The following is a 15,436-nucleotide window of genomic DNA, read 5'->3' on the forward strand; positions in this document are numbered from 1 at the left end:
TTGTAAAACCCTCTGAACCCTGCCTCCTTTTAATATCTACTCTCTCCCATGCTTATTAGGAGACTCTATTTCAGAGAATAAGGGAAAAAAATAATGTCCAAAGAGGTGCTGACCATCATGAATGGTGGAATTTTACTCTCCTAGAGTTCTCTACAACCAAAGGAATGATCCATACTCCCAACTTCTATACATATCTTTTAACTCTAAATTTAGTTCTCTTTCTACTATATCACCCTAATTCTATGAATCTTAGTATCTTTGTCCATCAAATAAAGACATATACAGTATCACAGACTTATAGAGACAATCTAGCCTAAACCCCCAGAAGTATCAGAAATAGGATTATGAACTCAAGTCCTTCAACTAACAGTGAAATAGTCCAAATGATTCAATGGAAAATTCATTGGACCTGGAATTTAGAAGACACAGACATATCCATTCTGTCAACCTGGGCAAGTCATTTAACCTCCTTCAGCTTTAGTTTCCTTACCTATAAAGTAAGAATAATAAAAGTACCCACCTCCCAGGTTGTTGTGAAGATCAAATGAGATATTATTTGTTAAGCATTTTATAAATCTTGAAGTACTATGTAAATGCTGTTATTATTTTTTTCATCATTATCATCTCTATTTTATAAGCAAAGAAACAAACTGAAAAAGGTAACCTGATTTGCTCCAGATCTCCTGGCCAAAAAGTAACAAAACCAGAACCTTATGCCTGGTCCTGCAACTCCAAATCCTGTGATTTTTTCCATTATTCTATTTTGCTGATAGTCTTTCATCTTCATAAGCTCATCATTTGGGGCTAAGTCCAGGTGAAGAAGAGAAGATAAGATCCCTGTTAAAATCAGTCTATTTTAAAGAAATCTACAATCATTATCAATAAAAAAATATGCATACTTTTAAATACTAGAGTGTTGATGTCAAAATAACACAGTTACAAATACACAAATATTTATGCTACTGTAATAAATGATATTATTTATACTAGTGATATCAAACTGAAATCCCTGTGGGCCACACATTGTCACAAATTAACATTTTCTGCATTGTACTCTATTTTAATTTAACATCTATTTTGTTAACCATTTCTCAATTACATTTTAATATGGTCTGTTCAGACTTTTGCAGGGTTTTTTATATTCTTGCTTTATACCAACTAACATTCTAAAATTTTTTATGTACATTTTTAATCTCCTTTACTGCCTATTTTATAATGGAAGCATTATTACTGTATTAAAGGGAATCAGACAATCACTTGAGGAAAGAGAATTTTCAAGAGTCAACAGAGAATGCTGTTCCATCTGTCTCTTCAAATACCAATGAGGTCATACTTCCTCTATTTGTTGCAGTTGGTATTTGACCTCCGATAGCAATTTTTAAAAATTCTATGTTAATTATCAAGGCTTTAAAGTTGTTAAGTCTGTTCTCTGTAAAGAATTACAGAGCAGAACAGATAAAGATTACCTCCCCTTCTGTTAAGTTGTTTGAATCTCCAGATGTCTCTGTTATAGAAGCTTCTTCTCAAGTTTTTGATTAAGTCAACCCAACCCACTTGGGATATATCTGGTATTGAATCAGCTGGGTATGCCCTCCAAATGCTAATTGTGCAGTTACCACATCCCTATTTTTCTCCCTATACAGCCATATGGAAGATCCTTTTACAATTCAATCATGCATTAATTTGACTACCATTGTTCTTTTTTCCCCCCTAATTATTATTACATTATTTGCAGTACTCCTGCAATTAAATGACTAATGCTCACAATTCTGATATCTGCATTTTTTTTTTTCCATTTTATTTTGGAGGAATCAGAGAGGGAACCAGCAGCAGACTGGCTGTAAGCCACATACCAAATTGTATATGCCTAACCAAAGATTAAGTAGAGCCAATGCTTACAGTAACTTTTTTTTTTTGCTACCAGTTTATTATATAATTTGAGAATTGATAAGATAAATTCCTTTCTCTCCATTTTTTCTCCATCATGTCCATTTTGTTCTTGCCTGGGAATTGTATTATTTAATATATTTCAATGAAGAAGCCTACTGGTATTCTGAATTGTGTTTGTAATAAACATATATTCATCTGAGGAATATAGTCATTTTTACTATAAAAGTTTGGCTTAACTCTCCAATAATTTAATCCTTACTTCATTCTTATAAAAATTATTTGATAGTTGTCTTTTCTTTTAATCTATAAACTTTCAATAGAAATATGGATGGTTTTATAGTTTTATTTACAAAATCTTTTCCTGCTATGTTGAAGCTAATTATAATTACAAATGAATTTTTTTTAATTATCTGAAAAACTCAGAATACTATAGGAAGACTTAGAGGAACTGATGAAAAGTGAGGCAAGAATAGCAAGGAAAACAATATATAATGACAACATCGTGAACAGAAAGAACCACCACCAAACCCCCTCCAGAATTCTGTATAATTATATACACTGTATATATTATATACAATTCTGTATAATTAGATCAAATAGAGTTGAGAAAGTAGATTGTCCTTTCCTTTTCAGTGGGAGAGGATAAGGAGGGTGAGAAATGGACTCTGGTGTGAACCTTATACATTCATTATAGATTTGGATATAAGAAGTTTATGTAAAACTAAAGATCTATAGAATATCATTGATGTTTACTCAACAAGGAAGTGACATAGTCATACCTATTTTTTAGAAAAGTAATTTGACAGATAGGTTGGAAAGAGAAAGATACAAAGGTAGGCAAGTTATTTAAGAAGCTGCTCTGAAATTCTCAACTAGGCATGATAAAAGCCTGAATTAGAGCAAAAGCTATGCTAACTAGAAATACCATCAGACATAGCTGTTGGTTTTGGAGTTTATAAATTTGTAACAAAATTTGTAACAAAAAATTTTGATACAAAGGATGGTTTGCAGAATAAGTCAGATGACTAAGTAAATTAAATTTTTAAATGAAAACTAATAAAAATAATATTTTAAAAAATGTTAGCAATAAGAATAAAACTAGAAGATTGAAAAAAGAATAATCCTATAATAGAGAAAAGCTTCAGTATTCACCTCAAACAATAATATGTTATTGAAGGAAGTATGAAATGGTTTAGTCTTTTAGAAAGCAATTATAAAATAAGAACTCCAAAATATTTACACCAGTGATCCTACAACCTAAGCAGGTGACTTACAGGAATAAAATAAAATCTAATTGTATAAGATATATTTATCAACAATAATTTAAAAACTAAAAACACTTTATGTTAACAAAATGGGAATAAATGAACAAATTGGAGGACATAACTGCGCTTTCTTTGTCAAGGTAGATTTAATTTTTAATTTAATATTTAATATTTGCTTTAATACTCTTTTTCCTCATTGGGTTGGTGATTTTAATTGGAAGGTAAGAAAGAGGTGGGGATAAGATTATATAGATTGTAGAATCAGATTTAGAGTACTATTTAAGGGAAGCATTACAGAGGAAGAAGAATAGAAATAAATTCATTTGTATGCTGCCTGTTAGATTTAAGTTGAAAAAAAAATCAGAAATCAAATTATGTGAAGTCAAGGGCTGTTTCATATTCATATTGGAAGGTCACATGTATTTGTTTCAAAGATACTAGCAGTTAGCAATCATTCTAACTAGAAACTATACTAGCAGTTATCTAGTCCATCCCCTCATTTTGTCAAGTAAATCAAGTAAATGGAGATTGAATTAAGTTAAAATAAGGTCAAAGTATGAAACTCAGTCCAGCTCCTCACTGGGATAAGAATGCCCTCAAAAATATCAGCATTGGACTGAAGAACTTTAGGGAGTTACAATCTCCTCCCATGCCCTCCTAATTCTAGCCTTCAGTACAATTAATCAAATTAATCCCTCTTCCAGAGAATGATTCTAGTTTCTCCTTCCAAATTCAGGTTCTTTCTGCTATAAATCACTGCCACTCTTCAAAAAAAATTTTTTTGACATACAAAAAGTAATTCCTAGAATGGTTTAAGAGAGTTCTTTCTTGTAATTTTAATGCTGACAAAGATTTCTCCTTTGAAGATAAATCAGTCAGAAATAAGGTAAATATAGCAAATAAACTGAATTCTCTTGCTAATCTCTGTGATTAAAGCCTATAAATTAGGCTCAGAAAGAAATTTCACCTCTTCCCCACTTAAATCTTGGAGCAATAATCAAATTAGCTGTCACTTCTTTTGGAAAATATTTCTTAAACTACTCCACTATAGCTCTACTCACTTTAACTCTAACTTTCCAATGTTAAATATCTTTTCCCAGTTACCTCTCCACCATTACTAGAATGCAAACTTGTTGAGGAAAGGGGCAATTTCATTTTTAAAAACTGGTATTTTCATTTGTTAGTACAGTATTTGGTGAAGAATAAGGGCTTAATAAATGATTTTTCAATTATCCATCTGTGGTGAAAATATTTTCTTTTTATGATATAAACTAATACTTCTGGTTTTAAAAAGTTATAAAGTAACTTTCATTGCTTTATAGCCACATATCACATTATTCTGTAGTATAAACAATAGTTCATATGTACATATAGCATATTAATTTACAAATTTATTTACAAACAACAATTTATAGTAGTAATTCATGTTTCTTCAGCATTTGGAAATCTGTAAATAATTTCCCTTCTAACTACTCTAAGGCAATTAATACAAAAATTATTATTAAATTTACAAATGAGGTGACTTGTTCAAAATAACACAGGTCAACTGATATGAGTCACATTGTGATCTTCAGATAAACCCAATGCTTTCTTTACTATAACATGACCTCTTGTGAGGGAAGAAATAACAATCATTAAACTGTGTCCTTTAATTTTTTTTTCTTGAAACTCACATTATGATACAACATGAAGGCCTTGTGTTGATTTTTAATCCAACAAAAACAAGATTCTCCAAAATTATCAGAAATAGGGAATGCTAGTAACAGTATGACATAATGAAGCAAAGTTGACAAAGTTGTTTTTTGTTTTTTAAGGCAAGGATTAGAATTGAGAAAATGAACACTAACATTTATCTCTTTTACTAAGTATTTTGGGAAATCACCATTTCTGAAGAATTTCCAAAGAAAATAAGCAAAGCAAATCCAAGGCTAAATTTGAAAAAATGAAATTATGCAAATACTGATTTAGGATCTTTGAAAGTGAGCTAAATCTCTTACAATTACTAAAGTGCTCTTAGAATTGACAGGGATATTTTGTAAGCCAACTAGTTCAATTTTTAATTGAAGCATGAATCAGTTTCTTCCACCATATCCCTGACAAAAAGGTCACAGAAACTTCAATATGAAGGTGGGTATATTCTGTCCTGGTAACAACACTTTTATTTACCTCACAATTTAGAAAGGTCAATGACAAGAGAGATATATTCAGAGGAAGATTGCCGTGAAAGGTGACAAGTTTTCCATCATAAGAATTCTTCAGAAAGTGACAAGATTTAAGTGCTTTTTCAGGGTTACCATAATGAAGAAGGAAATTCATATATCCATACACACACACACACACACACACACACACACAAGTGTTTTCCAACTGTAGGGCAAATTTTACCCAATTATAAAACTTTGTTTATGAAAGTTCATCACGTCTTAAAACTTAGAAATTCTTTAAGAACTTGGGTTTTGATCCTTACATCTTGCTCCTGGTCCATATCACTTGAATTACTGAGAACTAATTGGGGGAAAACTTTAGAGTTTGGTCTATAGGCACTAGGTTACATGCATGATGATGATGATTAAAATCCTCTCCAATTAAAAAATTTTGCACTGCTATATTATGCCATGAAAGTATGGCATAATGGCTAGAGGTCCTGTTTTGAAGCTAGAAAGTGTTGAAGTTCCTGTCTTACCCTACTGGCTATATAACTATGGGCAAGCTACTTCTTCTATAATATTCTAGGCCAAAGATGTCAATCACAAGTCTGTAATATTCCCAAATGTAGCTTGAACAATATTAAAATGCAATTGTAAAATGGGTAACAAAACAAATAAAATACAAAATAATATAGATAATGTGAATATATAATTTTCCAAGTCAACACGTGGCTTACGGGGAACCTCATGTACAGGTTAATAATGGTCCTTATTGCCATGTGAGTTTGACACTAGTGCTCTGGGAAATATTATAGGGCTATAAATTGTAGAGAAAGGGACAACAGTGGGGGGAAAGGGAGAGTTCCTATTTAAAGAATGTCCAGGTTTTTCTCTATGTAGCTAGGAATGCATCATTAGCAAAATTTGGTTTAAGTGACTTGCAAACCACAAAAATGAGAGAGACATGACTTCCAGGAATCAAGATAGCAGAGTAATCTGTAAATTGCCATAATTTGCCCTTATTCACTTCCAAACAACCATAAAACAATATACACTCACACTCAACACATCCCCAAATAGCAAAACCAGCAAAAAGACGAAAGTGGGGGGATGAGGGAGGGATCTTTTAGTCTACAAAACTTAGAAAGATCTGGCTCATTTGGGTAAAAGAGGAATGCAGACCAAGACAGGAAACATCCTAGCAATGCAACAGCAAAATACTCCTCAGCAAAGCAGTGAGAGAGCTAAGCTTCTGTACAGTGGAGTAGGCAAATACCAACAGAAAGATTCCACAACATACTTCAGCATAGCCAGAGTAATGAGCTGTTCCAGTTTCAAGAGCTGCCAAGTGCTTCAATGTAGCAGCTTCTGGCAAAAAGGAAAATGTTAACACTAGAAGTGCCTAAGCAAACAAGCATCCTCCTGTGGCCAGACCTCCACATACTTTAGTGAAGCTGCTGAAAAACAGAAACATCCCAGAGGTCTCAGTACATATCAGACACCAATACTAGAACCCTGATTCAGTACCAGGTAAACTGCCAGACACCCTTCAGTCCATCCCCTCAGCACAGAATCAGAGATGAAAGCACCCTGTGGGGCCTCAGGGCACCATCAGTGCAGCATCAGAGAAACAGTTGGGGCCTGTAGCCACTGGTGCAAGAAGCTTGAGACGGTGCTCAATCTACCCTGGGAACAGAGCTCAAATTAAAAAAAAAGAAAAGGACAAAAAAAAGAAGAGAAAAGAAAACGAACAGAATAGAATCTTTCCACAGAAAGTTAGTATGGTAGTATGAACAAGACACAACACCTGAGGAAGAGAACAACAATGTCAAAACACCCATGAGCAAAACCCCAAAGAAAAATGGCAAGTCCAGTAAAAAACTCATGGAAGAACTCCAAGGAAAAAAAGTGGTCATTCAAGGAAATAGAAGGATTTCAACTTCTCATAAGGAGAAGAAAAGAATTGAACAAAAAAATCTGATCTCCAATATCAAGACTTAAGAGAAGACTAAAAAAAGGTAAAAAGGGAAAAGAAAACATAAAGGATTCAATGGAACCATTGTTTACAATTATACATGGGAAGATGATTCTTAAAATTCTCAAAAATTGTACCATTAATAAAAGGAACATCGATAAACAGAGGGTATAAAGTGAATTTGAGGGAATGACATAAAAATATAAATATGAAATGAGAAAGAAGAGTACATTGGTTGAAGAAGAAAGATACAGGTAGAATGGTATAAATTATTTCACATGAAAAAGCATAAAAAGCCTTTTACAGGAGACGGAAAGATAGGAGAGTGAACTTGAATCTTAGTCTCCTCATTATTGGCTCAAAGAGGAAATAATATACATAACCAGTTGCATATACAAATTTTTCTTACCCAACAAGAAAACAAAAGATTCAGTGAAAGGGAGGGGAAAAGAGACTTACAGAAAAAGAGGATAAATACCAGGGGAGATGATAGACAAACGCAAAACTGTCAAGGAGGAAAAGGGTGAAAGGAAAGGAAAAACAACAGGAAAAACAGGATGGAGGGAAATATACAGTAATCATAACTGTGAATATGAATGAGATGGACATAAAATGGAAAAGGATAGCATAATGGTTCAAAATTGAGACTCTTAACAATATATAGTTTACAAGAAACACTCTTGAAACAAAGACATATACACATATAGTAAAGGTAAAGAGCTGGAAGAGAGTCTATTATGTTTTAGCTAAAAAAACAAAATAAAACAAAACAATAAAACCAGGAGTAGCAGTACTGATCCCAGAAAAAGCAAAAGCAAAAGTAGAGCTAATTAAAAGAGAAGGAAGGAAATGATATCTTGTTAAAAGATATGATAGACAATGAAGTGATATTAACCCTACACATATATGCACCAAGTGGTATAGCATCCAAAGTGAATTTCAGGTTCATGGACCAAACAAGAGATAAAAAATATTACAAAATGTGGAAAAAACAAATAATAAAGTAAGACAGAATGCTATGAAACAATCTTTGCAGCAACTGATTTTCAAATATACAGAAAATCAAGTCAAATTTAAAAGAATGGCTAGCATTCCCTAATTGATGAATATCAAAGGATATGAACAAGTTTTTAGATGAAGAAATCAAATCTATCTATAGGCATTTGAAGAACACTAATGTAAATTAGAAAAATGCAAATTAAAACAACTCACCTCATACCTATCAAATTGACATTCTATTTGACAAAAACAAAAAAAGATAAATGTTGGAGACGATACAGGAAAACTGGACACAAATACAGTGTTGGTGAAATTATGAACTGATCCAACCATTCTAGAGAGCAATTTGGGACCTAAGCCCAAAGACTAACAAAACTGAGCATTCCCTCTGATTCAGCAATACCACTACTAGGTTTGTATCCCAAAGAGATCATAAAAAAGGAAAAAGGACCTGCATGTGCAACAATATTTATAGCAGCCTTTTTCATGGTGGCAAAAAGTTGGAAATGGAAGGGATGCTCATCAATTAAGGAACAGATGAACAAGCTGTGGTAAATGAATGTAGTAGAATACTATTTATTGTACAATTAAAAAATGATGAATAGGCAAATTTCAGAAAAACCTGGAAAGACTTGTAGGAACTGAAACAAAATGAAATAACCAGAACCAGGAAATCATTGTATATAGTATCAGCAACACTGTGTGATGATCACCTGAATGACTTAGCTCTTCTCAGCAATACATCCAAGACACAAAGGACTCAGGAAAATGTTAATGGCATCCAAATAAAGAATTGATGGACTCTGAATGATACAGACTGAAGCATACATTTTTTCACTTATTTTATTCTTTTTTGTTTTTTTCTCCCTTTTGATCTACTTTTTCTTTTACAACGACTAATATGAAAACGTGTTTTGCATGATAACATAAATAAATTGCCTTCCATTTTAGGAAGAGAGGAGGGGAAAGAGAATAATCTGAAATTCACTTATAAAAATGAATGCTAAAAATGTCTTGACATGTAATTGGAGGAAAAAATAAATTACTATTAAAATGAGACTGATCTTTTTAGTCCCACTTTGTTAATTTGGCACGATAAATATAGAAGCTGTTATATTGTAGGCTTTTTAATCCTAAGTTTTCTACATAAAGGAATAATGTGTCACTACTCTCCATCTTCCCCATGCTGTGCTCTCAGCTGGGAACTTCATTTCAAACTTAATCAGAAAAAAAAAAAAAAAAAAACGACCTCATTAATGAAGAATTCTGACTCCCCTGCCCTCCCCTCCAATGGAGTTCCAGTTTACTTTTGTTGACAAGTCCAATCCTCTTTATGTAAGACTATACAGTATATAGATTCCTTGATATCCTATCCCATCCCATTTTATCCAGCAGACTGTTCCCTCTATTACTCATATTCTCACTCTAATCTTCAATGTCTACTTAACACTTCTTTCCTGCAATCTACAAGCACACCCATGTTGTTCCTTCATCATTTAAAAAAAAAAACCAAAAAACAAACAAAAAACACCTTGATCCTCTGATTATACCCACCAGATATCTCCCTCTATCTTTTCCTTTTAAGCAAAATTCCTTTAAAGATTTCTATACCCGTTGTGTATACTTTCTCCTTTCATTTTCTTAACCTCTGCAATATGTCTTCAACTGAAATTTTCTCTCCAAAGTTAATATGTTTTAATTTCCACATCAAAAAACTTTTTTTCAATTTTTTCCTTCTTATAATTTATGAAGCATATGACACTGTTGAACATCTTCCTAAAACTATAAGCTTTTGCTCATGTATTCCTTTTTCCTATCTAACATTTCTGGAGTTACTTTGCTGAATTATCAACTATTTCTAGGTCACTTCCAAAAAGCCACAACTCTGTCCAATATTCTCACATCAGCTGTGGATGATTCCCATTTCTGTATGTGAAGCCCTAGTCTCTCTCATGGGCTTCAGCACAGCATCACCTATTGTACCTTTCAAATGAGATGTCCTGTAGGTACCTCAAACCAATATGTGCAACACAGAATCCATTATCTTTCCTTAAAACTTTTCCCTCTCTGAATTTTTCTGTTACTCTTAAGGTTAATGCCATCTTCCTGAAAACCCAAGTGTTCAGCCTCAAAGCTTCCCACAACTCTTTTAACTTTAGAAATCCAATCAGTTTGTAATTTATCTCCCTAAATTTATTTATCTCTCTAAATCTCTTATGTACAGGGGAAAGGAATAAACATTTATGTAGTACCTACTATGTGCCAAAAATTGTGCTAAGTGCTTTTATAAATATCATCTCATCTGCTCTTCACAACAGCTTCAAAAGGTTGATATTATTAGTTATATTTTACAGGGAGGAAATTAAAGCAAATAGGCTAAGTGACCTACTCAGGATGGCCAAACTTGACTTCAAGTCATCCTGATTTCAGACCCAAGACTCCATCTAACTGTCTCTGGAGCTGCAGCCCAGCTCAGGCCCTCATCACCTCTCACCTGGAATTCTGAAATAAATTATCTTTTTTCCCATCACTATCTGCAATCATATATAAAAGCCCTCAGAGTTACTCAAATGTGATCCCTTCCTGTCTTTCCAGGATTTCTACCTTTACTGCCTTGCACAGGCATGGGCTAAATGTTGAATAATGCCTACTGTGTCTGGCATGTGACTCTCCATCTTCTGATCCCAAATCTTTGCATACATTCTCCAGGCCTACTGATGATCATCCAACTCTTGGGATCCCTGTCTTCCTTTAAGACCTGGGTCTAGTGCTTGCTCTTTGTAAAAGGCCTTTCCTAGACACATCCCACCAGTGGCTGATGCCATCCTCTCCAAGTGGGGATTGAGTGTCTATAAATATGTTGTTGTGTGTTCTCACTTTAAGGCATTTGATACTGTCCACCCCATTAAAATTTGACCTCAAAACACTTCCAGCTGGGTGACTTTGTCTAAGTCCCTTCACTTGCATTTGTCTCAGTTTCTTCAACTGTAAAATAGAAATAATAATAGCACTTCCTTTATTAGATGCTTGTGGGAATCAAATGAGGTAATGTCTTTTAAGTGCTCAGTATGGGGCCTGGCACATGACAGGTGCTTAATAAATGCTTGTTTCCTTCCTTCCCTCCATGAAAAAAAACTATCGCAATTTGCATTTCCTTGATTATAAGCTTTCTCAATTGCTCATTTGGAAATTGAGTGTACTGAACAGAGCACTACTACATTTGGAGTCAAAGGGTCTTCTACACAGGACCTAAAAACTGTTAGATCAAATAATGTAACCTCTCCAGATATCAGTTTCCTCCTCTATAAATTGAAGGAGCTAAACTGCGTGAGCTATAGTTGCTTCCAACGCTAAATCCCAGGATGCACTTAATAGCACATAATGCATACAGAAAGAGCCAAAGATTCAACGACCAAAGGAAAATAATAATGGTTTCACGTACCTGCTGATAAAAGAAATTCAAAGTTGGCTTGTCTTCTGTAAACTGGTTCAAAAATCCTTTTGGCAAGTAACGAATTCTCAATTCATACCTAAAAGAACAAGAAAAGAACACTTAAATTAGAAATAATGATTTTGAAAATTCAGTCTACAAAAAAGAATCCATTTATATAGTGGTTTACAAACGTCTTTCATCAAAAGGATGCTGCTGGATGAGTAACGTACTTTAAATGCTCTCATTTCTACTTTGTTGACAGAGAAACTGTGGTTGACAAAGATCAAGAGACTTGACAAAGGTATCATAAGCAGAAAGTACTGACTGAAAAATCAGGACTTAAACCCAAATTTGTCCTGATTCCTAATCTAGGATTTATTCTTCTACATCAAAATATCTACCATATTATATTATCAAATTACCATATTACTACAATTGTTACTGCAATTATGAAAAATGAATCAATTCTTCATCCTATGACCGAAATGCAGATTATGGCCATAAGAACCATTCATTTGGCATGGAACAGATATTTTAAGCCTTTGTAAATAGTAACTAGCACAGGTGCAGTATAGTGAAAAGAAAACTGACTCTAGAAGCAAAGATCATGGATTCTAATCTTGCCTTTAATTTGGACTTCAATTTCCCTATAAATAAAAGGAGGGCTTGGGCTAGTTGGTCTCCACATACCTTTCAGGACTATACTCTACATTATGATTTTTCTACTTTTCAACACAGTAAAGAACTTAAATAATAATAACAAAATTCTTAAAAAAAAAGTTTTTAGGGAGTTTCAGAGAGGAAGATTTCAAAGAATTCTAAAATTGGAAAAGACACCAGAAATCATAAAACAATGAAAAACTACTTATTAAGTGCTTATTATAGTAAAGCATTGTGGGAAGGTTAGGGGATATTTAAAAAAAAAAAAAAGGAGTAAGATAGTTTATTTTCTCAAGAAGCTCACATACCAATGGGCAAAGACAACATATTTAAGTTACTAGTGAGATGAAAAGACCCAATATTCTTTGATGGTAATACATCTTTTCTTTAGTGCTATTTCCAATAATAAAATTAAATTCATTTATAATGTTGAAACTTTTTGACACCAAGGACATAGGCAATACAAAATTTTTCCTCTGACTCTTCAGTAGCTGTAGAGAGCCAGAACTCTGAAAACTACTTGAATCAAAGATACTTACAGCAGGGTGTTTACTCGGTGTGAGTGATGAGATGATGCTTTTCTAGTTCATATATACTTAGTACTGAGTGTGATATGGTGATGTAATGGTGTTACAGTTGGCACATACTCAGTGTGCTGGAGCAATGTAATTGTACTAATGTATTTAAGAGCTGAGAGGACTTGAAATAAGCAGACTAGTGTGTGTGTGTGTGTGTGTGTGTGTGTGTGTGTGTGTGCGCGCGCGTGTGTGTGCGATCTTGATCTCAGACTCCAGACTCTGTCCCTGACCACCCTCCTGGTGACTCTCCTGCTAAGACCAAGGCCCATTCAGAGATCCTTCAGAAAGCTAGCCCAGACATTAAAAGTAGCTATGCTTGGGAGGTAGGTACTCCAGTACCTGCAACAATGATTGCCAGGTCTTATAGTCACAAGTGGTACTAGAAGCTAGAAGTGGGAGGTATAGCTGAGGAAGTGGAAGCAGAGTTAATGGTAAAGGGGGTATTACTATCCTTGGTACTTTTGAACAAAGAGTCCTGGAATATCTCTAGTAGAGTCTGATGGGAAATACCATCAAAGTGGGAGGGATTGGTTGGCACATGGCACTTTTGACCTTCCCTCATGTAGCCTTGCTGCTTCAGCTAAGCTGACCTGCTTGACTCCTTGATAGCAATTAATAAGCAGTGGTGTTAGTTGGGGCTGGGATGGAAGATGTCCTCTTCATAGGAATTCTTTCCCTAGATTACTGCTGTGGAGGCTATTTGGAAGCAATCCAATCTATAATTAAATAGAAATCCTAAATGCAACATTGCCAACAAGTGGTTTTACAGTATCCACCTAGGCAGTCAAAGGGGCAGAGAGCATTAAAGTTGGAGTTGGGAAGACCTAAATTTTAATATAACCTAGCTATATGATCCTGGACAAATAAATGACTTCTCTCAAAGCCCAGTTTCCTCATCTGTAAAATGAGGATAATAATACCACCTATCATATAAAATGCTATGAGAATCAAGTGAAAAGACAAAAATAAACCTGAAAGTTATGAATATTATGAAAATTATTAACTCTTTGAAAACTTCAGATAATTAATAATTTTGAAGAAAACCCATTTTACTTCTGGACAGCTATAATTGTAAGGAAGTTTTCCCTTGAATCCAACCAAAATCCTTTCATTGCATCTAGAACTAGATGCCATGTAGACCAAGCCTGATCCCTTTTCCATTTGACAGAAAGCCTTTAAAGTACTTGAGGACCACTACCATCCCTCTGCTAAGTCTTTGCTCTTCTACACATACAAAAAAGGTAGTTTCTTTAAATGATCATTTGAAAAAAATTGTTTTCTAAAATTTGAGACTTTTTTCTCTAAATCCCTTTCTCAACAAAAAGGAGAAACCATCCAAACAATTTGAGCTATGGAACCTTAAAGATGAATCATTAACATCTTTGTATCATATTACTTTATTTATAAATTATAGGAGTTGGTCAGGATGACAATTAAGATTACACTTTCATTCTAAAACTCTGCATTTCCTATTTTGTGATAACAAAAAAGGAAATATTTTATTTCATGATATTAACATCTGAAAACCCTCAACATGAGCTACCAACCAATTTTCTAGAATGAACTGAAATGTATCTTAAATAAATGAGACAAAAATAAACACTTAAAAGTACAAAACTGTAACTTTTAGAAAAAGAAGGGAACTTGGGAGATTATTATAATCAATCTTTTCATTTTATTTATTCTCTATTGGAGAATAAAATGGTAAAGAAATCTGTCCCAGGTCTGAGTGATAAGGACCAACTTTCATTAAACAAATTTAAAAGGGATTATTCTGATTCATTGTTAACTGGAAGGGGAGGAAAGTGGGCTAAGTAGTGGGGACTAAAAATGATTTCCTAGAGAAATTTAAGCAATTTAAATTAATTGTCATAACTTAAAAAAAAATCAAAGAAGTTAAAAACTACTTCAATCAGCAAATACAAGTGATGAAATAAGGTACCCAAGAACAATATTAGGTTAGAATATAAAAGTGCTAAAGGAAAAGGAAAAATGGCACTAAAGTTAAAAAAAAAAAAAGGACGGGAAATGAAGGTGGCCTAGAGAAAGTATGTACAAAAAAGGTTTATGCTTGAATTGATACAGTTTATAAGGGGTGAAAGACAGGCTCAAAATGATAGAGGGTGAGTGGATTAAAAGTTTGGAAAAAAATTTACTGTTATTTTTTCTTTTAAAAGGCAACTAAAAAAATATCAGTAACTATCACCTTATACAGCAGCTTTCCATCTCTATAAAATTTCATAAGAATTATCTATAGGGGGCAGGTATGTGGTACAGAGGATAGAACATCAGCCCTAAAGTCAGGAGGACCTGAGTTCAAATTCGGTGTCAGACACTTAACACCTTTTAACTGTGTGACCTTGGGCAAATCACTTCCCAACTACCTCAGTAAAAAAAAAAAAAAGAAAGAAAATAAAAAAGAAAAAAAGAGAGAATTATCTATAAATCCATGAGGGACAGCGTGAATTAAATTTTGAGAATTAAACAAG

At 33.7% G+C, this 15,436-nt stretch overlaps 1 protein-coding gene across 8 annotated transcripts in view; it reads right to left on the minus strand.

The window, feature by feature from the left end:
* The window catches only part of PTK2 (protein tyrosine kinase 2), a 389,065-nt gene that overhangs the window by 209,478 nt on the left and 164,151 nt on the right, over positions 1 to 15,436 (minus strand). For all 8 annotated transcript variants that reach the window (XM_051971146.1, XM_051971147.1, XM_051971149.1 and 5 more), the window contains one exon: positions 11,719 to 11,806. In XM_051971146.1, coding sequence (XP_051827106.1) covers positions 11,719 to 11,806 — 88 coding nt within the window. The remainder of the gene's footprint in view (positions 1 to 11,718; positions 11,807 to 15,436) is intronic.

The sequence above is a fragment of the Antechinus flavipes genome, chromosome 1 (genome assembly GCF_016432865.1).
Source record: "Antechinus flavipes isolate AdamAnt ecotype Samford, QLD, Australia chromosome 1, AdamAnt_v2, whole genome shotgun sequence".
In the NCBI taxonomy this organism is placed as follows: domain Eukaryota; kingdom Metazoa; phylum Chordata; class Mammalia; order Dasyuromorphia; family Dasyuridae; genus Antechinus; species Antechinus flavipes.